Source organism: Megalobrama amblycephala, linkage group LG7 (assembly GCF_018812025.1).
Source record: "Megalobrama amblycephala isolate DHTTF-2021 linkage group LG7, ASM1881202v1, whole genome shotgun sequence".
NCBI classification, from domain to species: Eukaryota; Metazoa; Chordata; class Actinopteri; order Cypriniformes; family Xenocyprididae; genus Megalobrama; species Megalobrama amblycephala.
This window is the reverse complement of record NC_063050.1, coordinates 8,232,424-8,245,175: the sequence shown is the minus strand read 5'-3', so window position 1 is coordinate 8,245,175 and position 12,752 is coordinate 8,232,424. Positions and strand designations below refer to the sequence as shown.

Genomic DNA, 12,752 nt, shown 5'->3' with positions numbered 1-12,752 from the left:
ATATATTTAAAATGTTTATTTCTTTTAATTTTTTAATTTTGACATGAGAAACACTGGTGATTGGTGAACAAGACACACCTGAGAACAATCAAAGAGCTAATCAACAAGAAAAACTACAAAGGACTACAAAACATGGTATAAACATGAACATAAAAGACCACTCAAGATCAGGGCAACACAAGACAGGAATCATGACAGAGAGGGTATAACAGGCAGCACTGAGGAGAACAGCACAGCCTCAGAAACAGGCAGCGCTGCAGTAGACAGATTTAAGGCGCAGGCTTTAGAATGCCGGCGGTTCTTGCCAAGATCATCTGTGGGTCCACCAAGATGGAGATCAGCCTCTGATAATGTCTGAAGTTTGTCAGTGATTCACATTGTTGTCTGTGGAATGAGTGAATATAAAGATGTTGCTTCCCCCTGCTGGTCACAACTAGTCAGTGCACTGAGAAACACGTGCAAGTCTGATATCTGATATATGTGATGTAACTTGCTTAATATATTTAAAATGTGTGTATTTGTGTATAACTAAAGATAATTGATCATCACAACAATAAAGTGGACCGTTATTCAGTGTTATAAGATGTTTCAGAAGTGTAATTTCATGTCTATGAGAACAGGAGATCTTCAGGACAGACTCTGAATGTGTGTGGTGATGAATCTCAGTCATGTGATCAGTTGCTCTCCATGGTGCTGAACATCATCTGAACACTAGATGGAGCTGCTTCAGTCCTCCAGACTTCAACACTTCAGTTTCAGTTTTGTTTCTCTCTTTTGTGGTTTGTGGTTTCCAGCAGGTTTAATCTGATGTGTTTCATGTGCGTCCCTGTGGAGACCAGATTCACTGAAGCAGTAAAAGAGTCATTCAAACAGAGAAGCGCTGGAAAACTCAACAGATGCTGAGGTTTATGAATGAGAATTCACTTATATATTTATTGATATTATGTTTAACTTATGATGATATTTAGTATTAAAACAACAGAAGGTGAGTTTTATGAATGTGAATTTAGTCAATTCACTTATATTTAATGATACTGTGTCTGACGTAATATGCTAATAAGTTAACAAGTGTGTAAATTATCTTTTGACTCTTAAATTAGCGTTCATTTTAATGTTTAGATGATTATCAAAATGTAAATATTTACCATATTAATCAGTCAATGTGCATTTAAGTGACCGGGTCAACTGCTGCTGTTTGCTTTTGTGTCCATCAGATGTCTTACTTTCACTTCCCTCTTTATTAATCTTTATTAATCTCTCTCTCTCTCAGAGGAAGTGGGCGTCTCCGTCACATTCAGCACTTCGTGTTAAACATGTAACCAGGAAAGAAACACTCAAAACTCATCTGAACACACATCGAGAGCTTCAGAAGAACTGAATCTACTGACAACAGAGAAGATCATTTAATAAGAGAGAAGAATGAAGATCATCTTGACTTTCACTCTGCTGATGATTCCTGGTAAGAATCTGAATCACATCAACAATCATCACAGAAGAACTACAGCTGTGATCAAATGATGATCAAACTCTGTATCTATATTTAATATGGTGAAATGACCAATTATTAAGTCAATGAATCTCTTTAAAATAACTCTCACTTCAGTATGTTAGTGTTGTATTAAGATGCTGGTTTGTTGTAGGAGTCGTGAGCTCCATCAGTGTGACGGGATATTCAGGAGGAGGAGTCACGATCACATGCAAATATAATAGAGGATATACAGCAAATGAAAAGTATTTTTGTAAAGGACAGTGGCCTACAAAGTGCTCTGACCTCATCAGGACTGATATTAAAGATAAATGGTTTAAATATGGAAGATTCTCTCTGCATGACAACACAAGATCAGCAGTCCTGGAAGTGGAAATCAGAAATCTGAGAGAAGAGGATTCTGGGATGTACTATTGTGTGGTTGATAGACTTCTCTTTAAAGATTCATACACTGAAGTGAATCTGAAGGTTATAAGAGGTGAGTAACTGAGAGCCTCAAACCCATGATGATCTCCACAACATCACGATACTCAACACTGACTGTAATTACTGCTGTTCACACCTGAAACTCATAACAGACTCCATCAATGACATTTTTATCTCCTGTGTAAATTAAATAGAATACTAAATAATAGCAATTAATAGTCTCAAATGTGCTCAAGGTATGCTTTTTAAACCCTTATCAGTGTTAATCTCAAAGGAACCCACCATTTCATGTTTCAGCGTTTCCACATGGACAAAATGCAAAACTCAATATAACATAATTCAGCTCAATATGGAAAATCTATCAAAAATATACATGATTGTTTCACATCTCCTAATTATGCATTACATTTTTAAGAGTATTGTGATCTTTGAACTCTGTTTACTCTTGGAAATTGCAATGATTGAATTGCTAATAAAATAATAATTTGAAAACATTAATGAATATTTAGATATTGGTCAATAAAAACCATACATACATACCAGTAGAAAATGATGAGATCAACACAGTCTGCAGCATTCTGGTGTTTTCTTTAAACGCTTTGACCTGCTTTGACCTTTTGCCTGAACATAACTTCCTCATCACTCCAACGTAATGCGCCATTTACAGGCATCTTATAGAAGACACTTACATCTAAATAGTATTTTATCTGAAGAAAGAAAAGAAGAAAAAAATATATGCATTTTGGAGTAACTATATTATTACTTAATAATTTAAAATGTTGCAGCAAAGTGACAAGATCACTGAGAACAAAATGACAAATGATCTGAGTTTGTGTTCAACAGATCAACAAATCGGGAGCGTGAGAGGATATTCAGGAGGAAACGTCATTATAAACTACAAATATGAGATGAAACTCAAGGATCCTTTGATAGACATCTGTAACACTGCAGCAAATAAATGTTTTCCTGTAATAATCACTAACAGAGCAGCAGAATGGGAACAGGACAGACGATTCTCCGTTCAGGATGACAGATCTGCAGGTCTCTTACGTGTGTTTATCAGAGATCTGAATGAGAACGACTCTGGAGAATATAAGATTACAGTCAAAGTTTCTGAAGAATACAGTTTCTTCTCTGAGTTTAATCTGATCATCAGAGACGGTGAGACGCTTTCATTCATTTCTGCATTATTTGACAGAATCCATGAATATATCTGGTCATTGTAACATTGCTGCACTTGATTTGGATCTGAAACAGATGATTGTTGTGTGAAGAGCATCAGTCTATCAGCTGCTGCAGGAGGATCTGTGAACATCAGCTGCAAATACCCACAATCCCACATTAGTGATGTGAAGTTTCTCTGCTGGAGATCTGGAGCTGATCTCTGTGCTGAAGAGACGTCTGTGAAGGAGAGCAGAAGATGGAGTCCTGAGGGAAAGATCCAGCTGTATGATGACAGAGAAGAGCAGCTCCTGACGGGAAGCATCAGTCATGTGACTGAACAAGATTCAGAATACTGGTGTGGAGTTCAGTCTGATCAAGGGCACAAGAGCTTCATCACACGAGTCCTGATCCATGTTACAGGTACAGGTGATTTTCCATAACATGCTGTTCATCTTATTATCTGGCTTAAAATCTTGTTTTGTTTTTTTTCTAAAAACAAACTGCAGTTCACATGATTACAGTCTATGCAGGTCAAAGTGCAGCTTTGTGTAGAACAATGAAGCTGATGGAGCAGTTGTGGCCTAATGGTTAAAGAGTCGGATTTGTAACCCGAAGGTGGAGGGTTTAAGTTCATCAAACCACCAATCTGCTCCGGGTGTGTGTTCAATATTCACTGCTGTGTGTGTGCACTTGGTGAAATGCAGAGCACACATTTCGAGTATGGGACACTGTACTTGGCCACATGTAACTTTCACTTTCACAATGAGAAACTGCACTGCTCACATAGTGAAGCAATGATCAATGTTTGTGTTTGACCGATTTAATCTTCATTTCATTCGATATAACCGCTCTAATATTGTTACACAGTTATAGCTATTTAATTTCATATTCATGTGCATATTTATTTCAGTTCATGAAACTGACAGTGTCTCTGTCAGCATCCTCAAATGGCTGAAAGCATTTAGTGTTTAGTTCTCTCTGTGTGTTAATCTAGTATCACTACAGTGTTTGGTGTTGCAGTATTTGTGTGGTAATTTGGACACATTATTACAGCAGTTTTAAACTGTAGTTCAGGTGTGGTCATCTGGATACAGTAGAAGTGCAGGTTTATACTGCTGTGAGTCCTTTTACCACACTTGTACTATAGTTAACTGCAGTTAAGGGTGTTCACCCAGTAACACTGCTGTACTGTATCATTAGCGTGAAACCACAAGCTTAAGTTCTGGGAACAGATAGCTTGCGATTCTTTTTTTCTTTCTTTTTTTTCCTAAGTGTCTGTTCGTTAGCAAACGTGAATTCTGGGTAGTGCATGTGTGAATGACGTCAGTAACAAGTGTCTGTATCATGAGAAAAGTGTGTCAAGTTCTGTGTGTGAGAAAAGCATCATTTAGAAATTCATTGTTTCATTTTATATACAAAACTCTCAGAAACATCATCATCATCATCATCATCATCATCATCATCACCATCATCATCACCATCATCATCACCATCACCATCATCATCATCATCATCATCATCATCACCATCACCATCATCATCATCACCATCATCATCATCATCATCATCACCATCATCATCACCATCACCATCATCATCATCATCATCATCATCACCACCATCTTCATCTGCTTCCTCTTTCTCATCAGTCAGACCTTCACCGTTCACAGGCGTTTCCAGATCTTCTACATCACTGGCGTGTCTAAACACATCAGCAGGTGATCTTGTGCTGAAATACAAACATGATTAATTGGTGTAGCTTGTGAGGAGGCCTGACCCCATGTAGCTGCTGAAATAATATATATTACAATATTATTAAACATAAAAAATACATGATTATTTGCAACTGTAAAATAAATCGGTAACACTTTACAATAACAGTACATGATTAACCATGAACTAATACCTGAGTTAATAGTTACTTAAACATGAACTCAAGATTAGTTAAGATATGAACTAATGAAGAGTGATCCTTAACTACGACAGGAGTCATAGGGATTCATGCATGAAAACAGAAGCCTTAACTATGCGTTAATACATGTTTGATAATTAATGCATTAATTAACATTTAGGGTAAACTAAATCAGACAGTCTCTATAAGAAGGAATAATACATATTTGGACTTTGAAATAAATTTAAACAATTTATTATTATCAGAATTTAAACTACTGACATCAGCAGCTTCATTATAAACATTACTGAAAGGCACATGATTAGTTTGCCATTATTTTCACTTATCCTCCTTATCAAACATATAAAATACTAAATACACTATTTATCTTAAAAGGTCTTAATCTGTTTTGTGATATTCTTTCCTATCAAACTAAACTACTGTGACTTACATCAGTTCCTGAGGAATCGGTTCCCAAAAAAATAACCAAACAGGAAACATGAACTAAGGTCAGGGAGCGTTTGCTGGGATCAGATTCAGAAGTTCTCTCTCCATCCAGACGCAGGCCGTGATCATATACTGTACCTCCATTCTCTGACTTTTTGAAAAGTCACACAACATCACTTAACTGGGCTGAGTACTTATATAGTTGTGTTAGTACAAGTGTATTTGATAGTAAGTTAATGATAATCATGAGCTGAATTTGGTAAGTAGTTAACAGTGAATTAAGTGCTTAGTTAATAATGAGTTAATTATGATTGTGCCCCCTCAAGTAAAGTAATGACATGATGCACATATCACACATCATTAACTAATATATGAATAAATACTATAGAGTGCCATCCTTATTCCTTTACACCCCGTACAAAAAAACTAAAATAAAAAGTATTTGTATTTTATTTTTATTTATATAATTAAACATATATGGACTTGAAAGCAAGCCATAAACATACCTGTAAAGACACACATAAGGCACATTTACATGTAAAATCGGGCGCGTCCACAAGCTAATGCTAATCAAAGCATTTAAACGACAAAAACACAAATACAGTTAATAACTGCACATAACCTCCTGAAAACCCCAATAAAACATACATGTAAATATGTCTTTAATTATTAATTCGGCTTACCAAAGCAGTCAACATTTATTAGTTTAAAATGCCAGCAACACAACAAACGCAGCAAGAGAACACCTAGCGTGCGCCACTAATGAGTGTCCCGCCAGAAACAAACCCTACATACTTTAGTTCCGGGAATAAACTATGACTATTTAGCTATGACTAAATGTAAATGAACTATAAAAATCAGAAAACAGTTTAGATCAAATTAAATTTATTAGTGGTAGTTAGTCTATTTTCCACATGTGATTAGACAGATCTATGTAATTAATGGCTAAATAACCATGTGCCATTGCAATTATTTGTCACAAAGCTGCAGATGGCAGATTATGATATTACAGTGTAAATTATGACAGTATTAAATCACGTTTAATTCAAATTCAGAGTACTTCTTGTTTACTCTTATGGAGGCTGATTTATTTAGTTTACCCCTAAATGTTAATTAATGCATTAATTATCAAACATGTATTAACGCGTAGTTAAGGCTGCTGTTTTCATGCATGAATCCTTATGACTCCTGTAGTAGTTAAGGATCACTCTTCATTAGTTCATGATTAGTTCATATCTTAACTAATCATGAGTTCATGTGGAAGTAACTATTAATTTAGGTATTAGTTCATGGTTATTCATGTACTGTTATTGTAAAGTGTTACCAATAAATCAATAATATTACATTCAGTATATTTAAATAGTTAATATGTAAAAAATAAATAGCATTAATAACCCAATCATTCTCATTTGCTTATTGAGTTGAATCTGCATTTTAGTGGTTTGAGGCCACAGTGACACCTTGTGGTGTGACCAAACAAAATGCAGGAGGTGTGCGGACATGCCTTTGTAACTTACACAACACAGTAAATTCACAGTGTTAAATTAACACTCCTCAGTGTTCATATGGGAACCACCAGCAGGGTGTTAAAGCAGTGTTAGAGTTAATTAGATACTTAAGTGATTAACTGAGTGATGATTGTTCAATTATTGAAGAGAAACACAAGAACTAAAACCGACATCAGGCACAACTGTAGATGAAATCAAATGAAAGACATTAAATCTCTCTTATTACAAACCAGACTGACTTTATTTCTGTCATTCATCTGCAGTTCTTTTTGAGAATTATCAGGTTTAGATGTTGATGTTTTTTTGGAAATATATGGTCACCATTATGGAGGTCGGTGTCTCGTTTAGTTGGGCAGTTCTCTTGGCTTTTATGTCAGTTTGTGTTTTTTGTAACAGTGTTTACCAGAACACATAATCTGTTGCAAATAAGCCATAAACAAAGATGATCAGTTGATATAGTTTTCATCATCATATAACATTAATTATTTATGGAAAACTTCATAATAATATACTGTCTGTCTCATTCTGTGATATGAAGCCACTTTAGATCCCAAATGGAATTTATTTCAAACACTAGTCTGACTGTATGAAGTTAGTTTGGAGTAAAAACTTGTAATGTTTGGCATGTTTTGCTTTTCAAATGCACATCGTAAGTGACTCTTACAGAGACCATTTACTCTATGAAACATTATTGTTTAGCACTTTATAAACATCTACATTTGAGTAGATGTCCACGCACATAATATTTCACAGTAAACACTGGTCTAAACAATATTCATCATGTCACAGTGTTCACGGCTCATGTATGCCACACGCACCAGTTTTTACTTTGTGTGTTTGGGGGAAACACGCACATCAAATAGACGTCTCTGAGATGTACGTGTGCTATGACGGTGTATGAGCTGGCTTTCAACTGCAAGTTTTTATAATGTTTTTCCATTGTTACAGTGGCAATCACAGGATTTCACAAGTAGCAAGTAAACACAACTTTTGCTGCCGTAAAACTGACAGAAACTGACGTGGAAGTCACTTGCATCACATCCTGTGATTGCCACTGTAACGATGGACAAAACATGATTAAAAAAAACATGCTAGCCAATTGAAAGCCAGCTCATACGTTCACCCTCATTCATCTTGAAATCATATGATTGGATTTGCATCTTCTGATTGGTTCTTCTGTGGACTTAGAGGCTTTTGCTGACTAAGCAAAGTGGCATTTAGCAGTTTCTGCCAATGAACCAGTATTTCTGAATGGGCTGACACTGGGATTTAGTGGATTTGAAGGGAAAGTATTTGATGAACATACTATTTGCAGAGAGCATTCACTCAATGTCATTATCTCATTTTGATGAAGGTGGCGTTTAGTGGCTCTCTTCAAATGTTAACATAAATCCGCAATGTCACCGCAAAGGGCACTTTCACTTTCGTGATTAAAGGAGCAGGGGCCATTGGTCTCGTTTTTTTACACAGACTTAGCAACCTTGAAATCCAGTATCATGGTCTGGTCAGTCCTATACCAAACGTAAAGCTACTCCCATGATCTGATCTGATCTGATCTGATATTTAGCTGAAAGTGATCATATTCTAAGATTATTTCTCTTGTTTTCAGGCTCTTCTCTGATCCTCCCTCCGGTTCTGGTTCTTCTGGTTCTGATCATCGCTGGACTCTTATTACTGTTTCTCTGTAAGAAGCATCAGTCTCGAGGTAAATCTCCTTCTTAACTTCCTTGTATGCAGAAACTCTTTATACTAGTGATGTCCGGTTCTTTTCAGTGAACCGGTCGAACCAGTTCACCAAATCGGTCTGAATCTTTCCAAACAGTTAGTAAATACGAATCCACAAATAACTAAAGTTACTCACTTTTTGACATGCCTGACACTACCTCTCGAAATAAACCAATCTTCTTTTGGACGTGTCCGATTTGAGAACCGGTGAGCTGATGATACTGCGCATGCGTGATTCAGCGTGTGATCTGAAGCTACCAAACAGTAACATCACAGCACCGGTTAACTAGGACAACTGATGCTATGAGAGGTCTCGAATGAGGGCCCAATCTAGCGAAACGTAAGTTTATTTAATTACAAATAAATCGTAATGTAAGAGGATCATGGTTTCTGCGCTGATGAAGACTAATTTATTCACTTTATAACTGTAAAACTTTGTTTGCACATCACTGCCTGTGTCATGTGTTTGGATGCTTTAGATGCAAAACTAAATTTTAAGAAACGCTTCAGATTATAATGTTTTAGTTGACTGATGTTATGATTACTGACTTTATATATTTGAATGTGTTAAGTTTTTTCATCCCGGTGTTATGAAATATTCAGTGTCTGCGATTTTCGGTGACAGTGGGCGGAGCTTACATGAATATTTACGAGTTTCCTGTTTTGAGTTAAAGCGCCACTGAAAATGTTAGTGGACTGTCCTTGGATCACAGAACTGTTTTCTGTAACGTGATTGTGTTTGATTGTGTCGAATGAATTTATGATTCTTTTTTATTAATAACTGTTTATGTATGCTCAATAGTTTGTAGGTTACATTGTGTCGTGAGATATACTTTAGTAGTGATTACGGCCACTGGTGGTCTATCGTTAGGAAATGAGCCAACATCGAGTTTGTTTGTTTTAGTAGGCTACAACTTTTTTGATTTTATTTTAGTTCGTTTGAGAAGATAACTTGTATAAATGTATATGCATAATAAAAGTTTCAGTTGTGATTGTGTCATTCCCTGTTGCTTTCTCAGATAGCCTGCATAACTTTAACCAGACATTATTATTTTTAAAACACATTGAGAGTTAGATTTATGTTCCGTTTATGTTTTTGACTTGCATTAATTAATGTAAATCTTCTTTATCCTTTTCTGCAAAACACACAATGCTCTCTATGAATAGAAACATGAGGCAGTGATATTAGCTTCCCTGCAGCTTTTTTACAAGGTTTTATTTTAATGCGCTTTCCACAACAATTAAAATGTTAAAACTGAATTACAAGTGGTTAAATTGATCAGCTACAAAACTAAAAGTTACTAATGCAGGTTTTATTTAAAAATATTTAGGCTATATGGAGAAGACAATTGGCAAAAGTATGAGGAATATTATTGTTATGTGGATAATCAGACATATATACTACTGTGATTGTTCTGTCATTTCTTAATTGCTTGCTCAGTTGCTAAATATTTTTAAAGAGACTTTATTAAATCCTAAAGTTAAGTGTTATTTTTTTTCATATTATTAGGAAACATTCTCAATCTTTTTTCCCACAAAATGATGCATTTCATTGACAAAAAAAAAAAAATAATAATAATAATAATATGGAAAAAACATGAAGCACTGTGAATCAGGATTCAGTTTAACACAGTGTTGATATGAAACTATATGGAACTAAATGATCAAACCTGCAGTATATTCACAATGAAATGTATTAGTTATATTCTACAAGCTTTCCATAACAATTAAAATTTTATTTATGTTAAATTAGCTGCTAAAATAATAGACCATGTAGTAATTTGCATATCTGTAATATCAAAGATGAAAGTAAATAATGAGAGTAGTTTCACTTTGAATAAAAAAGAGCAACTGATTCTGTGTTGAAATTTTATTCACAATTGAGAAGTCACGACATATGACATTTAATTAGCAAAAACACTTGTATTTAAACACACTTTACACAGGGTCTTGGGATCCCAGACAAATGAAAGTTTGGTCTGATCATGTGATCCCAGTGATACCAGCCTTTGCTACTGACACATTCAATCTGAAATATATAATAAAATGACATTACAACAAACATGTATTATTAAAATGTTTAATACACTGTCATGTTCAAAACAAAGTGAAAAATAAAAGTGTCTGCTTTGTCTGGTGTACAGGGATATTTATTGGCAAAAGTCATATTTGGGAATGAAAGAATATTGGCTATAGATATTATATTAGTTATCACATGCGTAATTCACCGTGGCCTATTTGGATAATAAATAAACCACATTTAAAGTACATTAACATGTACATGTACATTCTTGCATGTGTGCAATTTTTGAAACATTACATATAGAAATTCAAGTCTACCCAGATTAGAAGTGCTTCTGCAAACTAGGAAAGTTTACTGCTGCCTTCACCACAGGAGTTTACAATTAATATTATTATGCTACCATACATTTTGGCAAACTTTCAAAACATGCTTAAAAGACTCAAGGTAATACAGAAACAACAAAAATAGGCTACTTAAAACGCTATTGGCTCGTTTAGCGAATCCTAACGACACCTCTGGCGAATCATTGGCTGTGTTCGTATCAAACATAGCTAACACATGACATGACATAACACAATATAGCTTATATATAAAATCTTGTGCATCAATAACAGTTAGAATATAAGCTTGACTTCGTTTAACGCTGAAACATATGCTAATTACCTTTAATGTAAGCCGAAGAGCGTGCACTAACATTTTCAGAGTCGCTTTAACACAAAACAGGAAACTCGTGAATATTCATGTAAGCTCACCGAAAATCTCAGACACCGAATATTTCATAACACCGGCCCGCGATAGACGACGTCATCGCGGATGACGTCATTACGTCGGAGCGTAAAAGAACCAGTGAACCGTTTTTTTCAACCGGTTTATTGAATCGAACTGTCCGAAAGAACCGGTTCGCGGAAAAGAACCGAACTTCCCATCACTACTTTATACTGAGATTTCTTGATCTGGTTTCCCACTTTCTGTCGCCACCTATAGGCTACAACGAGACATGAGCAAAATACAGATCTTTGATGATGTGTGAAAACATTTACACAAGACTTAAGTGTTGAAATGTGATATAACGTCATTAATTTAAGATGCATGTTTTTATCAGGTGGTGATTCATCATCTCAGACTGGACCAGGAAAACATGAAGTGGTGAGTCCAGTTACTGTATAAAATGATATTAATGTCTAATGCCTTCCATCCTGAAGATCTTCAGAGCTGTAAATAATTTCTCTGTCTCTTCTCAGGTTTCTAACACTGGTTGTGATTATGAGGAGATTAAAGACACTCACAAACAATTACCCACAAGCCCCTCTGATTCTTCTGACATTGTTTATGCCACTGCCCAATTACCCACAAACCCCTCTGTTTCCTCTAACTGTATTTACGCTACAGTTGAGAAAGTCTCTGGAGACTCTCAGTGCCGCATCTCATCTGCTGAGGATCTGAATTACGCAGTGGTTTATTTCCACAAGAGATCAGACTGTCCTGACAGTGTCAGTTTCAGGAATAATCAGGATTACAGTGAATACGCTGCTGTCAATCATTTCACTGCTTGAAGAGCCACAGCAGAGAATATAAATGAGATGAATGTTTTTATCATCTTGTCTTTGGCGTTAAAGGTTTAGTTCACCCAGAAATGAAAATTCTGTCATTTATTACTCACCCTCAAGACCTTCGTTCATCTTCAGAACACAAATTAAGATATTTTAGTTGAAATCCGATGGCTCAGTGAGGCCTGCATAGGGAGCAATGACATTTCCTCTCTCAAGATCCATAAAGGTACTAAAAACATATTTAAATCGGTTCATGTGAGTACAGTGGTTCAATATTAATATTATAAAGCGACGAGAATATTTTTGGTGCACCAAAAAACAAAACAAAATAACGACTTATATAGTGACGGCCGATTTCAAAACACTGCTTCATGAAGATTCGGATCATAAATGAATCAGTGTATCGAATCTGCTGTTCAGAGTGCCAAAGTCACGTGATTTCAGCCGTTGGCAGTTTGACATGCGATCTGAATCATGATTCGACACACTGATTCATTTGTGCTCCGAATCTTCCTGAAGCAGTGTTTTGAAA

The 12,752-nt window shown here is 35.6% G+C and overlaps 3 protein-coding genes and 1 long non-coding RNA gene across 4 annotated transcripts in view; all 4 read left to right on the top strand.

Moving 5' to 3' along the window:
- The window catches only part of LOC125271224 (B-cell receptor CD22-like), a 1,156,500-nt gene that overhangs the window by 870,806 nt on the left and 272,942 nt on the right, over positions 1-12,752 (top strand). The window lies entirely within an intron of this gene.
- LOC125271198 (hemicentin-1-like) overlaps positions 1-12,752 on the top strand; it is a 987,774-nt gene that overhangs the window by 721,777 nt on the left and 253,245 nt on the right. The window lies entirely within an intron of this gene.
- On the top strand, positions 1,290-3,531 carry LOC125271256 (polymeric immunoglobulin receptor-like). The gene is made up of 4 exons (XM_048195313.1): positions 1,290-1,459; positions 1,641-1,964; positions 2,756-3,073; positions 3,170-3,531. The coding sequence occupies exons 1-4, from the start codon at positions 1,420-1,422 to the stop codon at positions 3,514-3,516; spliced, it is 1,029 nt and encodes a 342-aa protein (XP_048051270.1). The 5' UTR covers positions 1,290-1,419; the 3' UTR covers positions 3,517-3,531.
- LOC125271322 lies at positions 4,651-12,324 on the top strand. Its single transcript, XR_007185561.1, has 4 exons — positions 4,651-4,794; positions 8,532-8,627; positions 11,773-11,816; positions 11,912-12,324. It is a non-coding gene; the product is annotated as an uncharacterized LOC125271322 (long non-coding RNA).